At 40.5% G+C, this 16,878-nt stretch overlaps 1 protein-coding gene across 1 annotated transcript in view; it reads right to left on the reverse strand.

Annotated features, from left to right (window-relative positions):
* Positions 1 to 16,878, reverse strand: part of LOC311226797 (sodium/potassium/calcium exchanger 2-like) — a gene marked incomplete at both ends in the record, with an annotated part of 156,977 nt that overhangs the window by 542 nt on the left and 139,557 nt on the right. The window contains 3 exon segments of the mRNA XM_084312201.1: positions 1,259 to 1,318; positions 1,320 to 1,349; positions 3,751 to 3,885. Of these exon segments, the coding sequence (XP_084168327.1) occupies positions 1,259 to 1,318; positions 1,320 to 1,349; positions 3,751 to 3,885 (225 nt within the window).

Raw genomic sequence — 16,878 nt, forward strand, 5'->3', positions numbered from 1 at the left:
TGAGAGAGAGGAGAGAGGATAGAGGGGAGAGGTGAGAGAGAGAAAGGAGTGAGGGAGATGAGTGATAGAGAGAAGAGAGGAGGAGAGAGAGAGGAGGTATCTCAGACTTCTGATGTAACTCTGTCCTCCATGTTGACTCTTGCCATTTGACAGTTTATAAATTGTCACAATGTACTGGAGATATAGTTGAAAGTTTAGGATGTTCGATATTGGCTTTTTTACCGATATCCGATATACCGATATTGTCCAACTCTTAATTTCCGATACCGATATCAACCGATACCGATATATGCAGGGTCCCCACCCCCCCCCCCCCCCCCCCCCCCCCCCCCCCCCCCAAAAACGGAATAATTTTCAGGTAATTAACATTACATATCTCTTGTCGTGGAATTAACACAACATTATGCATACTTTTGACAATAAATAAATAAGAAATTGTTCTTACGTGCTTGCCTGGGTAAATAAAGGTTAAATAAATATTAAAATTGTATTTTAATTCTTTATTTTTTGAAAACCGATACCGATCATTTCTGATATTACATTTTAATGCCAATATCAGCCGATAATATCGGTAAACCGATAATATCGGACATCCCTAAAAGTTAATGATTTTGCATAATGATGCATCAAGATAAATCTAACTTACATTTTTTATTATTCCCTTTTTTCTTTTTCTTTATTTAAAAAATATTATACATATTTATTATTCATTTAGACAACAAATTGAGAACCACAAGTCATGATATATATATGGGTGAAAAATGAAATGATACGATAACACAGATAAAGATAAGTAATAAATATCAATATATTTCCCATTCCTAGTATATACTATATCCCTCTTTACATATCTGTAGATACTATATCCCTATCTGTACACATTCCTTACCTACTCTTACTAGTTACACTGGTTTAACGTTGAAGGCAGTATTAACGTTGTTTGGTGAGACTAGAACAGCATTGATATTTTTGATAATATAATATATTGTTTGATATACAGATTATTATTTATTAACAGTAATGATTGTATTACTGATCGATGGACTGATCATTAAGAGATTTTGTTTGCAGATGATTTTGTTGGAAGACAATAAAACACTGTGCGAAGGTGTACTTGGTTATGTAGGACTAATGATGAAGTGGTTGATTCATTCTTTGTTAAGGGTTTATTGCAATAAGCGGTATGACCCTGATAAACATCTTGCTTCTTCCTATTCCCTTTTGGACAAGAGATTGTTTTGTTTATTATCTGTCCTACCTGATGAGCCCACCACACCATTAGGTAGGAGAAGGCAGCGATCCAGCAGATGGCTCCCCAAGAAGGAGATTGGGAAGAACTTCTTGGCAGACTGAGGAAAAAAGATAAACAAACCAAGCATGACCAAGTTAACCCTTTGAATTGAGTGCCCCCCCCCCCCCACTCTCCCAGAGTTCCACAGAATTCTATCTTGAAATACTAGAACTGTGCAGCTTTCACTGACCAGTGGCCAAGGTGGACGTCGTCATTGTGATCATACACATCAAAGGGTTAAACAGCAGATACGTTCAAATAAAACATCCCAAGTACATGCTGCTAAACGAACAATAAACACTATGCAACAACCATCAAATGCACACAGCACACACACCCACACGCACACACTCACTCAAACAAACAACACACTGCAGCACCCACTCTCCACACTTTAGATCACACAAACACACTTTACACTTTATATTTATTGATAAAGGATTTGCACTACAACTCGTACACCTACTGTGAATTGTACCTAAATTGCACCTCGTCCCATTTCTGCCTTGCACTATATAGTATTGTATATTAGTACACTGCACAGTATTGTATATTGTATGGTAACTACGTCTATTCTGCATCGAACATTGTACATATGTCTAAACTGAACACTGTGACCTCATTTTTTTTACTTCTAATTTTACTATGTTATTTTATTTCATACTTATCTTGTCTTGCACAGTCTCTGGAGCGTAACAGTAAGAAGCATTTTGTATAAAAGTATTCTGTACTTCTGTATGACAAATATTAAAGAAACTTGAAACTTGCAAATAAGATAGAAGACCACACACACACACACACACACACACACACACACACACACACACACACACACACACACACACACACACATTTACACATTTAACCTCTTTAGCCCGATGGTTCCGTTTTTATTTTCAAATGTAGCCAAGAGTAAATACCATAACCCTGTCAAAACAGCAGTCATAGTGTATATTTTCAGCAATACGTTTGTTTACCAATAGGTTAAAGTGTTAACACATTAACTGCCACAGAGTTTGCCCGTCTCATACCACTCTCTGCCACCACTCTAAGCCTATGGAGATGTTTACCTTCTTTGCAGGGCTATAACTTTTTTAATTGTATTGCTAAATTGACATTACTATGGCCCATTCAACATCGATTATCTATCGTTCAGGATGTAGGAACGTTATACTTTTTCATTCATAGATTCATACAAAAATACCGTCTAGAATATAAATATGTTTTTATCGTTTTCTGCAGTAATTCCTAGAATGTGAGTTATAGGCATAAACGCATATATAGATTATCAAATGCCGTTTTGTTGCCGATCCACGCTATATAAAAAATGTCAACTGTACATGATCCTAAACGTATATGACTTATCATGCGCGGATGAACGGGGGGGGGGGGGTCGTTTATAATTCCGTGATCGTCAGTAAATGCTTTATGTAGTATGGGTGATATATTGATCAGAGCAGTTTGCATTAATAATAATAAACAAACACGCTGAAAATGATCCCACTTATTTGACGGCGATCTACTAGATCCATTTCCGGTTTGTATAATAATAATAAACGCCCAAATCATATCGATTATTGAGTTATGGCAGTGATCGATATACACGGATGTGTGTCTAGAGTCCCGCAACAATATGTGAGTGCCGGACGCATTTGCCAGATGCACGGAGATCAACAGAGATCCATTTCCGGTTGTAACTCGCAGATCATCCACGAGGCGGCAGTATTGAAGCGTTGCAGAGTTGTGCAGGCTCCCACTGTATCAGCCGAGGCTGGGTGAGGGAATTATGAATACCATGGCGAAAAAATTAAATATGACATCAATAACGTTGTACGCCATGGTTTGGCAGAATTAGCATGACCTTGAAACACGTTGGGACGACGTTATTGGCACCAGATGTGTTAATAGTGAAATATTAGTTTTGGAAATGTATTCAGAAACTAGCGAATATCGACGGAAAGAAAGGCGTGCCGCCATTTTGTTTGTAGTAATGGACCTTGTAGAAGTGGAGCAATCTTCCATTTACTTAGGTATGTATTTTTTAGGGCGGATTTTCTGAAAATAGGGCTAGGGCTTAAGAGGTTAAATAATCTATTATCATATCGACATACAATTTGAACAGGTGAGGTACATGCAAATTGCAGTCCGATATAAAGAGACCTGCCAGTAAATAAATGCACTCAATCATGGATGACGAGGTTGAAGCATTCACGCACACGCACACACAAAACCTTCAATGTAGGTCAACTAAATAAAACACACACACACACACACACACACACACACACACACACACACACACACACACACACACACACACACACACACACACACACACACACACACACACACACACACACACACACACACACACACACACACACACACACACACACACACACACACACCACACACACACACACACACACACACACACACACACACACACACACACACACCGTCTTCCTGACGTCAGGGAGAGTGAGCCACAGCGGGAGCACGATGGGCATGATGAAGAGGTAGGTGAAGCGCTTGCGGTTGGAGTCGGGCCAAGACAGACTCAGAGGCTGGTCATCTTCCTCCTCATCCTCAGCCTGAGAGAGAGAGAGAGAGGGGGGGGAGAGAGGGGGGGGGAGAGAGAGAGGGGGGGGGGGGAGAGAGAGAGAAAGAGATAGGGGGAGGGAGGAGAGAGGGGGAGAGACAGAAAGAGGGGAGAGAGACAGAGAGATAAAGAGATAGGGGGAGGGAGAGAGTGACACACAGAGATAGAGAAAGAGAGAGAGCGAGGAAAAAGAGAGACAGAGAGAAATAAATAGGGAGGAAGAGAGAGACACAGAGAGAGAGAGAGAGAGAGAGAGAGAGAGAGAGAGAGAGAGAGAGAGAGAGAGAGAGAGAGCGAGAGAGAAAGAAGACACATGAAGTATTTTGAAGTATGATGGTTTTCCTCCGAATTAGTTGGAATCTATAGAACTCCACAGGTGTCCAATGGCCAGCAGGCGTTGTGATGTCATTGTACAATACAAGCCTCTTGGCCCCCCCTCCCCTTTAGATTACATTACATTAGATTACATGAGATTAAAATGTATTGTCATTATACAACACAAGTACAGTACAACGAAAAGAAGTTTGGCATCCAGTAGTAGTTATTGTAGTTGTAGTTGTTACTGTTGTGTTTTCTTTGTTTGTTTTGTTTAGTTCTTTGTTTTGTTCGTTTGTCTGATTGATGTTGTCTGAACTGTCTGTAAAATATCTTGTCATAAATGTATGATTATTTTGTAATCTGGGACCCTCCTTGAAAACGAGATGGTGCATCTCAAGGGGTTATTCCTAATAAATAATTTCAATCATCATCATCTGCTGCCTCCAGACTTGAAGACCTTCGCCTCTCTCTGCTGTCTCCAGACTTGAAGGACCTTCGCCTCTCTCTGCTGTCTCCAGACTTGAAGGACCTTCGCCTCTCTCCGCTATCCAGACTTGAAGACCTTCGCCTCTCTTTGCTACCTCCAGACTTGAAGGACCTTCGCCTCTCTCTGCTACTTCCAGACTTGAAGGACCGCCGCTGTGTGCTTTTCTATATTTGTATGCATCATCATTCATGTAAAAAGTAGGCTTTTCACACACTTCACTTTCCGCCCGGCGAATACAGGAGAAAGAAAAACCTTGCAGAGGGTGGAAAGTCATCTTAAGTTCCCCCTGCACCCAATTATGGAGGAGGACAGAAGGCCCTGCGGGACCGCTGAAGAACAGGCCAGAGCAACACATATCTGATCAGAAGAGAACCAGTGGTGCAAAGTAACCAAGTATTTTTACTCAAATACTTTACAATTTCAAGCTACTTGCTTGAGTATAAAGCTTGAGTACTTTACGTGAGTATTTTCATTTTAGGGAACTTCATACTTTTACTCTATTCTTTTACTATCGATTTATTTTATTGTCTATATATCTATGTCTTTCTACTATTACCCTCCCCATTCAGATTCAGATTCAAATTCAGATTCCTTTATTAAGCCATTTGTGTAAAACACATTGGTAATTGTTTCGGCATTACAGTGTATTCATTTTTCATTTCTTTTTTCACAGTAACAACAACACCAACACAGACACAGGACAAAAAACAGTCCAGTGGCGGATTAATCATTTAAATACATATATATATATAAAGTGAAAAGTGCAGAGTTCCAGTAAAGACTAGTGCAGTGCAGTCAGTGTCATTGTGCCAGTGTCACTTGGGGGCAGAGGGGGGGGGGGGGGGGGGGGGGACCTGAGGCATTGATCAGCCTGGCGGCTGAGGGGAAGAAGCTCAGTCTGTGACGAGCTTTCACGGCCTTTGGGATCCTCAGCCTTCTCCCAGAGGGGAGCAGGGTGAAGAGGCTGTGACCGGGGTGGGAGGGGTCGGCCATGATCTTCCTCGCCCTCTTCAGCGCCCTGGAGTCGTGCAGGGACCTGAGGGAGGGCAGGGGACAGCCGATCACCCTCTCCACGGAGCAAATCACCCGCTGCAGCTTGGCGAGATCTTTTGCCGCTGCAGCGGGGAACCAGGAGATGATGGAGTGGGTGAGGATGGACTCAATGATGGCCGTGTAAAATTGGGCCATCATGGTCCTCGGCAGTTTGTATTTATTCAACTGCCGGAGGAAGAACATCCTCCCCTGGGCCTTTTTGAGCAGGCCCGTGATGTTGAGCTCCCATTTCAAGTCCCGGGAGATGGTCATGCCAAGGAATCGGCATGACTCCACGGAGGCTACCTGGGTGCCTCCCAGTATGATGGGAGGGGGCAGGGCTGCTTTCCTCCTGAAGTCCACTACCATCTCCATTGTCTTTTGAGCATTGAGCTCCAGGTTGTTGCAGCTGCACCAGCTCTGCAGCCTCTCGATCTCCCTCCTGTAGGCCGACTCGTCCCCCCTGGAGATGAGACCCACCAGGGTGGTGTCGTCAGCGAATTTCAGGAGTTTGACCGAGGAGTGGAGAGAGGCACAGCTGTTGGTGTACAGGGAGAACAGTAGTGGGGACAGGACGCAGCCCTGCGGGGAACCGGTGCTGGTGGACCTAGAGCTGGAAATGCTCTTCCCCAGCCTCATCCGCTGAGACCTGTTGGACAGGAAGTCGGTAATCCACCTGCGAGTGGAGGCCGGCACCTGCAGCAGGGATAGCTGGTGCTCCAGGATGGGTGGAAGGATGGTGTTGAAGGCCGAGCTGAAGTCCACATACAACATCCTGACATAGTTGCCCACGCAGTCCAGATGTTCCAGTGTATAGTGCAGAGCCATGTTCACAGCATCCTCTGTGGATCTATTGGCTCTATACCTGTACCCCCCCCCCCCACCCCAATAAAGGAATATCTTATCTTATATTGTACTTTTTACTGCAGCACTGGAGTGGAACAAGCTTCCAGTGGCCCTGAAAAACATCGAAGAGGGGGGACGTTTTAGACGTGCCACAAAGAAATGGCTAGCCAGTGAAGTATAGAATAGCCATAGGAAGGAGAGGGTAGGGAGTGTTTTTGTATGGGGTTGCTATTATGTTTTATTCTCTGTTTTTTATTATGATGATCTATGTTTTATTATGATGCCCTATGTTTTATTATGATGCTCTATGTTTTATTATGATGCTCTGTTTTAGTATGTTTTATTATGATGCTCTATGTTTTATGATGTCTGTCCATGTCCAAAATCAGGGACCATGATGGAAATAAGTGCTTGCACTTTCTCATGTTTTTATCCCTTGGATGCTGTCTTTTACTCCACAATAAAAATCAATCAATCAATCAATCAATCAATCACTCCACTACATCTATCTGAACCCATCAGTTACTAGTTACTTTGAAGAAAAATATTTTGCATAAACAGTACTGTATATTTGTAGATCTGGTATGTCATAAATGTCTAGATGTAACAGTACTGTCTATCTGTATGTCGTGTATGTCATATATGTTATGATGAATTGAAGTCTTTCTCTGGTATGCATCCCCTTAACAAGTGTGTATTGAGCTGTACTGTATTGTACCCATTCTGCAATCTGTTAATAAAATGTTCAATCAATCAATCAATCAATCAATCAATCAATCAATCAATCAATCAATCAATCAAGCAAGCAAGCAAGCAATCAATCAATCAGCATAACTGGACCACATACTATTTTAACATAACCTTTAATCAGAGCAGCGTAACTGGACCACATACCACTTAGAGGTCAATGGATCAAGGGTTGAACGCTCCCAAACACTGGAACACACAGACATCATGTAGAACGCATACTTTAACTTTAGATACTTACATTCAATAGCAAATGCATCTCTACTTTTACTTAAGTAGAACTTGAATGGAGGACTTTTACTTTTTACCAGAGCACTCGTTTATCTGGGTATTTCTACTTTTACTTAAGTAAAGGAACTGTGTACTTCTTCCACCACTGAAGAGAACAAAGCGATGACTCAAATGTTCGCCCTTGCCCTGTTCAAGGGAGCAAAAACAAAACACGAGTGGCGTGTGTGGTTGTGCGTGTGTGTATGTGCGGGAGTGGTAATTAATGTATGCAGGAGCCAGAGTTGCAGCTCCATCAATCACATCTACACAGCGTGTTACCGGCACGCGGCATGCAACACGGGGCAGAGCGGGCTTTAAATACGGCTCGTCCTGCCGCGACTGTCACCGCTGGCGAGCCTTTCCCGGTAACCTTGGTAATAACCTGCCGCCAAACAAAAGGCCATGACTTTCTGTGTTACTCTTCCCCCTCCACATCCAGATGGCTGCGTTTGTTGTCAGGCGGCAAGGTCTGAAACCAGGACCTCTGATCTGAACCAAACTTGAAACCTTGACGATTGAGAGGACGAGAGGTTTTCTTTTAGATTGGCGACGTCGGTGTTAGCGGTAAGATGCGGTAGCGATAAGGTTCACTTTGATCCAGTGGCGGCCGGTGTGAACTACATTTGGGTGGGTGCGGGGGGGGGTGAAGGGGGGGGGGGGGGGGCAAGCGGACAGCTGACCAAGCTAATACTGACTCACATAACGTTACCCCGTTTCCAACGTTAAATCGAGTTAATTCATACTACACTAGTACACGTATGATCAATCCAATAATGAACACATATATATATCTTGTCATTTTAAACAAGTTACCATTCATTCATTCATCCATTATGCGTCACCCGCGGCAAAATTAAATGTTATAGTTCAACAACAACACGCTGTGTTGAGAGAGCGAGAGAGAGAGAGAGAGAGAGAGAGAGAGAGAGAGAGAGAGAGAGAGAGAGAGAGAGAGAGAGAGAGAGAGAGAGAGAGAGCACGATTTTTAAGGGCCCTTTTCGGGCGGGGGACCCCCTTTTTATGCTTTTTGGGGGTTTTGGTGATCAAATATTACTTATCACTTATCCTTGAAAGACACTTTTATCACTGACTTAAAAGGCCCACACATCTCCATAAATGTTCAGGGGGGAGGGAATAAGTGCTTACCCTACAGACCCCAAGAAGTGCTGTATATTCTGTATTGTTTAATATAAATGCATTTTTTATTCCAATCCCGATTTGTATTTGAGATTCCCAAATCCCATCGGACTTGACTTCTTCGTGTCCCTCAATGAGTGAAATACCAGCATTCAACTGTATGCGCCACAGCGGTTTCTATCATCATCATCATCACCACCCATGCTACAGTATGCATAAAATATATAGGTCCGCGGAGAGGCACGCTGAGGAGGCCGTGCAAACTGCAATGGAATATGGGGCATCTCTCTCTTTACCTAATATTTAGATTCTATCCTGACATTTTTCCGTTGGAAGGGCAGTCTATATGCGTAATATAGATTAAATTATTATTATTATTTTTTTAAATGGCACTTTTTTATGAGGCTCAAAAAGGCAGGTGCTCAAGCACCCCTTGGGCTCTATGTGTGCACGTGCCTGTATATATATATACACAGTATATGTAACGGATGGTACCGCAAAGCGCAGTCACGATGAACTTCCGATGTTGTGAATAGGGTGACCAAATCCATATGATCCAAATGCAGGACAGCGTGTCGATTTTGCGGGACATTTGTTGAAATTGCGGGACAGTAATGAATATGTATACAATAATCATGTTTACATAATATATATATATATATGTATTCATTTTGATCAAAATATAAACATTTAATGTATTAAAAACACAATAGTGTTGTGTCTTAATTGCTTATTATACTCGTAATCACTGTATAGAAGAATACCACAATCCAACATGCTGTTAAATTACCTACCGACTCCTAGCGGTTATATGGCTATAGAGTTAAGATACATGAACCCTGTGATCTCTCTTGTAATGTGATACTGAAGTGTGCATACATGTATTACATTGTCTACACTGGTAGTGGCTTCCTTGATTCTAAACCTGTGCAGAACACTACAAACATTTCATTTTTCATTCAATGATAATCTGACAAAATTGTACAATTATTAAAATGATAATACTTTTAATACTTTTTTTATCATATACAGTATACATTTAATTTTTTTAAACTTTAATTAACAGGTTAAATGTAAATGGGTATATATACAGGATGAATATAATAACATGAGCATTAGTAGGCCTGTGTTATGGCCTAGTGCAGGGGTGGGCAACCAGTCAGAGACTAAGAGCCACAAAAACTACTGTGGTACCACAAAGAGCCACACCATATATACCAGCGTTTCTCAACCTTTTTTTTCAGTCACGGCACCCTTCATGTGTTTATAGGTCTCACGACCAGGGGCGTTTTTAGGGTTAGAAAACATTGGGGGCTTCAGCCCGGGGGGGGGGGGGGGGGGGGGGGGGGGGGTATTTCTGTGTTTTTTTTAAACACAGAAATACGCAATTTTAGAGTAATTAGAGATGAATACTGAATAACTAGAATCATTAGAGGTTCTCAAAGTGAGGTCCAGGTCCATGAGAGGGATCTGGGCAGTCCCCATAGAAAATTCAAAGTTAACAGGACCAAATCATCAGTTTCTTATTTATTTATTTAACCTTTATTTAGCCAGATAAAACATTGATCCGGTCCAAGAAGCCCCAACAGGAGTACAAATATACATATATACACATATATATATACATATATATATATATATATATATATATATATATATATATATATATATATATATATATATATATATATATAATATATATACATATACTGTATATACATACACACATATACACCAATAACTAAATAAAAACACAGTTAAGAATCATACACATAAGCAAATAAACAAACAAACAAACAAACATATGCACAGCCTATGTACAAAAGAAATAAACAGTTCATCTCTAGTCTTTACAGTTTTCTTCAATTGCATAAACACTCAAATCAAAAGTATTACACACAGGGAGCGAAATTAACTTTTTGACTCACCGGCCAGTGGCGGGTAGATGGGAAGAGTCTACCCGCCAAGCATATTTCTTACCTGCCAACATTTTTTTGATTAAAAAAATATATATATATATTTTATATAAATTTTTTTTTAAATAAAATATATATTATATAATCATACTTGTAGTTGTATTATCTGCGAGACATCGCCACCACGCAATAAGTCAAAATGCTTGCTATCTGCAAACAGCTCCACTGTCTGTGTGTATACTTGAGTAGCCTCCAGCTCCAGCAAGGATTCTCCGGCCCTGCAGCTAGACCCTATATTCAGCTAGACCCTACATTCAGCATGCAAGGATTCTCCGGCGATGCAGCTGGACCTATTTATAACGTTACCGTTCTTTTGTCAAATCACATTCAACATGCCCTCAGCTAGAATACGCATTCAATCAATGTTATAAGACATTGATATCAGGAGCTATCTGTAGCTACTGCTAGCCCGGTAGATAACGTTAAGACAATTTAGTTGACTGGGACAGATGGATCAACGTGAGCTAGCTAAGCTAGCTAACGAGGGAACGGAGGTATTATGCACTCGAGTAGACTATTGCTGGAGCATTTGTTGATATCAGCAGCTATCAGTAGCTAGCCAGCTAGATACCGTTAGACAATGCCTCGTCGTCATGTTCACTAAAAGTGAATAGTTGACTGGGTCATTGTTTAAACAGTAACGTTAGCTCTTGGAGGTCCGATATAGACTAGAGCAGATGGAAGTAAACAAGCCAAATGATAGCTTCCGATTGGTCATTTGCTTTTTTTCTCATGAAACCAGTCACGTCACTCTACTGTGATTGGACCGTTGACTTGAGTGCGATGTGGGACTTGTAGTTTTTTAACGATCTCGCGGCGGAGAAAAAAAAGACGAGCGGCTATAATCTGTACTCGCACAAGAGTATCGTTATGAACTACACGTCTACACGCCACACGGCGGGCAGCCCTCTAAGTGTCATGCGCCAAAGGTAAAAACAGACCGCCCCTGGCGGGCGGCGGGCTTTAGTTTCGGTCCCTGATTACACAATTATCAAAACCTTACACTCAAGGAGCAAAATATAGGCCCAGATTTGCACCCCTACAATGTCAGCCTCACACTTTTTGCAAAACAATACACACAGTGATTTGCAAAACACTAAACACACTTGCATTACATTAGACACAGAATGTCAAATTACCACACATATGAGCCAATTGGTTAAACACAGCCATCAGATGCACAAACACACCATTGCTTAATTGTAGATACACCAATCAGGTTTAAGCACTATAAAAATGCAGCAGGTGAGTTCACCTGTCTTCAACCAAAATGGAAGGAGAGTGAAGTACTGTACACAGAGAACGTGAAAATATACAATACATCCACCAAACACTACACAAGACAACCAATGGTGCAGACTGATGAAAATATACATTTTCTCCCATTTTCCCAAATCAGTCAACATGGAGAATCACAACAAAAAATTATCTTGCCAGATCCAGCTAGGCAAAGAGATAATGTCTAGTATTTTCTGATTACATTTTTTCAAAAAAAAAATTTTTACTGTAATTTTAACCTGTACTGGTGGATACAGTATTTTATGTTTTGTCTGATATTTGCTGAGCTTACAGTGTTATGCACATAGTAGCATGAAAACTGGGACATGTATTGTTGTGATTCTCCATGTTGAAATGTTGACTGATTTGGTTATATGGAGAGAACATTTATATTTTCATCAGTCAGCATCATTGATTTGGGTATATGGAGAGAAAATGTAATTTTTTCATCAGTCTGCATCATTGATTTGGGTATATGTAGATAAATAAATTATATTTTCATCACAGCATTGGTCTTGTGTAGTGTTTGGTGAATTTATTGTATATTTGCACATTCTCTGCGTACTTCACTTACAGTACTCTAATCACTGAGAAGTAGAATTGCTAAATGTGTTTTAGGTTAAGCACAGCAGTGTGTAACTGGTTCAAACAGAATTAAGTCATATGAAACGTGTGTTTCATATGGTAACAAAATGTAGTTTTTATAAATTAGTGTATGGTTTTGACAAGTGTTTAATTTAGCAAAGGATCTGATGTGTTCTGATAATTGTGTGTGTGGTTGTGCTAATTGTGTGTTTTGAAACACCGGGCCCCGTTTTCAAAATCATGCTTAGGCAATCGAAAAAAAACTGTATTGTGTGTTTCATTATATACATAGTTTCAGTCTTCTCATAAAAAAAATATTAGATTTTGGGGTATTTTCCTGCCTTTGGTCCACTTTGCATTCACATCTCAAATGAACCGCAGCAGGGTTCACTTGCAAGAGTGAATGAGCTTTCACACCACCCCAAACCAACCGGAATATCAGAGGAAATGAACCAGGGTTCGATTAAAGCTTATTATAGGACACTGGACATGGGTATGGATGGCTCCAGGTGCTGCTGCGTTAAAGTGCACATCTTCAATATCTGTACTATTTAAAAGCACAGTGCAGGACACACTCAAAGGTTATCGCACCTCAGAGATGGCAGTGGAGATGTATGACAGGACAAAGGCCATATGTAATGGCCTTTGGATTGAGGAACATACTACCAGCCAAAGGAGGAAGCAGAAAAGGATGGACGAGTATGTAGTTGAGTCATCTTGTGGCACAAGCTCAGACCTCAGCTCAGAGACTGTTCTATCCAGTCGTCTACAGAATGCTGCAAGAGCTTGAGAGCAGGTTCTCATGAGTTGGATAACAACTTATGAGAGGCATACAGGCATGTTATCCAGCCTCAGACCAGTTTCTCTCAGTGGAATTGCTGCAACCCCTCGCCACACATTACAATATCCAACTATTGCCAGAGGAGATCACAGTTGCAAAGTGTTTCCTGGTCAGGACAGGCAGAGATGCAGTCCCTACTATCCAAAGTGTCTTTTCCCTCCTGGATGATAATAATAATAATAATAATAATAATAATAATAATAATAATAATAATAATAATAATAATAATAATAATAATAATAATGCATTTGATTTATAAGGTGCCTTTCAGGACACTAAAAAAAAAGTCCACAAATCGGTGAATGAAAAAAGTGTTTCCTGGTCAGGACAGGCAGAGATGCAGTCCCTACTATCCAAAGTGTCTTTTCCCTCCTGGATGATAATAATAATAATAATAATAATAATAATAATAATAATAATAATAATAATAATAATAATAATAATAATAATAATAATAATAATAATAATAATAATAATAATAATAATAATAATAATAATAATAATAATAATAATAATAATAATAATAATAATAATAATAATAATAATGCATTTGATTTATAAGGTGCCTTTCAGGACACTAAAAAAAAAGTCCACAAATCGGTGAATGAAAAAATTATAGGATCAAATGAAAACTACTTACTAAAAATGGATGTTTAAAAGTACTAAAAACCAACAAAAAATACCAAACACTAACAAACATTCAGCACAGAGGTCCGGGGCTAGGAGAAAAACATCCGGGGCTAAAGCCCCGGAAGCCCAGGGCTAACGACGCCACTCTCACCCTCTGGCCTCTGAAGTTGCTAATGTCTTTTTTATTTGGGCCTCACAGGGTTAAAAGTACCCTGTGAGACCCACGGTTGCAAAATTACAAAATCACTTTTAGCCATTTAAAAACATGTTTATTTAAAAAATGTTAAGCACATGTATAGTCAATTGGTCCTGTTGTTCAGCCTCACAATGCTATTTGATAGTAAATGTGTTTATATGTCCCACCCTCTGGCCTCTGAAGTTGCTAATGTCTTTTTAATTTGGGCCTCACAGGGTTAACCTCTTAAGCCTGAGATATACAGTAAAAGTGTATATTTCCAGCATTACGTTTGTTTACCAATTATTTTAACTGTTATTAGTGAAATATAAGATTATAGAAATCTCAGGGTATTGAGTTGGAAACCGGCGCATATTGACAGGAGGAAATGGCACAGCCAAAAGTGAGTGTAGTCTTTTGAAGGAAGAGACTCAGGGCTTTCAAATTTCGAAAAACTACCCTACCCAGCTCACACCAGCCCCTGTCAATCATCTGAATTCTGGATTTACTTTTTTATTTCTCTTATTTTTTGGGATTATCTCCCACAAACCTGAATGTTATTGCCATAAAACAGAACGCAGTTAGTTTCTCTACCTTTCTGTGAACGTTTTGCAAAAAACGGTGTTGCAATACGATGAAAAATGGTGGAGAAATTTACATTATAAAAAAGATGGCAGAATTCAGTACTGTATCTACAAAACCTTCTGTTTAATCATCTTCCCTTTATTCATTTGCTTAGATTTTTCAGGTCTGGTCAATTTTAGCATGGTGTTATTCACAGTCAAAGTGAAATTTTTTTAATATAATTGATATTCTCCTTTGGTTCATTACAATTTACTCAAGCCTAGTAACAGACACACTATTTCTGACACTGATCCATATATGTCCCTAGATTCAGATACCAAGAACATGCAAATGGACCATTTAATTATTTTTTTTTTTTAAACTTTGACCAGTCACCTGGTTCTTTTAGCGTTTATCGCTTTTTTCTTCGCATTCATACTTGGTCAAGTTCGACCGACAGAAGCAGGCTGAAAGGGTTCAGATGGGGGGGAAAGACACTCTGGGAAAGGCACGGCTGCCGTCCGGGATTCGAACGCGCTCAGCCCCAGATCCGCGCGAGCGCGGTTGTCCACGGCGCTGAAATAGCACTCGCGGTACGTGGTGAGCTACTGGAGCTCCCCTGGACCATTTAATTCTTAAATGTTTATTCTACGTCCTTATGGAATGAGTGACGTAAAAAAAAAAAAAAGTAAAAAAAAATGTGATGGAAGAGCCGCACATTGACGGGCAAAGAGCCGTCACCCCTGGCCTAGAGTGTTATCCACTAAGTGAAATACATATATATATACAAATGAAAACAAGGAAACAGGAAACAACTATATACAAAATATATCCTATGGGGAACAATAGGCTAGGCTAAGCAAATGGCTCTAACACTTTTTTTCTGAACGATTTGCATCTCAAACATAGAAATGTGCCTCTGAAAGTTTCAGCACCATGGAGAGCACCATATTGCAGAGGAATCTTTATGTATTACTGGATCGTGCAGCTTCCAGTAGAGCCTTCTGACCAAGAGCATATTTATAAAAAGCTGCACATGTCAGAGAGAAATTAGTTTTGACTTGTATTTCTCTCTTCACAAGCTCCACACTGCATCTATTTCTCTGGTCCGTCCACGGCGTGCCGGTCATGAGGGATGCTCAGGAAGAATGAAGCCAACATGGGTCAGGTTGGGGGTCTGGATGTCCTTCAACAGCAGCCCCCACTTCACTCCAACAGTCGCCTCCATCTCCACCACTTCCTTCTGACGTGGAACGATTAAACAAAACTCCTCATTGAGCGCATCCATGTCTAACATGCCGTTGATCTTAAGGGCTTCAGCTGTAGCGCACAGGTCAGTGAAGCTGACGTTTCTCTTTAGAGACATGACAGAAAGAGCCTTCAGATAATTCTCATCTGAGAAATCGAACCACTTCTCGAGGTAGACGATGCAGACCTGTAGAATGATGTGAATTCTGCTCTGCCAATAACAGCTTGTATAGTACCTGGCGCGAGCTGTTTATTGCCGCGACCGGAAATAAACAGCTTGCGCCAGGTACTATATAATGCTGGTTAGACTATAGGCTATGTTACATAACGTTACGTATGTAGTACTTGCGGTGCGTGCATTAGTGCATGTTTTGGGGATTAATGAGAGGACAAAAACAATAATTATTAATAATAATAATTAATAATAATAATTGTTTATTGAATTGCGGGACACTTATTGAAATGCGGGACATTGTTCTTCTCTTGCGGCATGCGGGACAGAGGGCTGAAATGCGGGACTGTCCCGCACAAATCGGGACGTTTGGCCACCCTAGTTGTGAAGTGACTGGGGCGAGTAGCGGTGCTATGGGTTAAACTCACTCTCATCCTCAAAAGACACATAGACACGTTACAAAGCAGTGAGTTCACCTCTTGGTATAGCGGTCTGTGCTGTAGCTCACGGTGCGGCGGTTCTAAACTCCCTCTGGGCATCGAAGTTTGAGGTGACGATATGACAACCGTTACATATATATATATATATATTAGGGCTGTCAGTTTATCGCGTTAATTAGATTAATTAATTACACAGCAAATTAATCGCGTTATGAAAATTAACTCAAAATGTATACATT

The sequence above is a fragment of the Notolepis coatsorum genome (assembly GCF_963971535.1).
Source record: "Notolepis coatsorum genome assembly, chromosome: 4".
NCBI lineage: Eukaryota > Metazoa > Chordata > Actinopteri > Aulopiformes > Paralepididae > Notolepis > Notolepis coatsorum.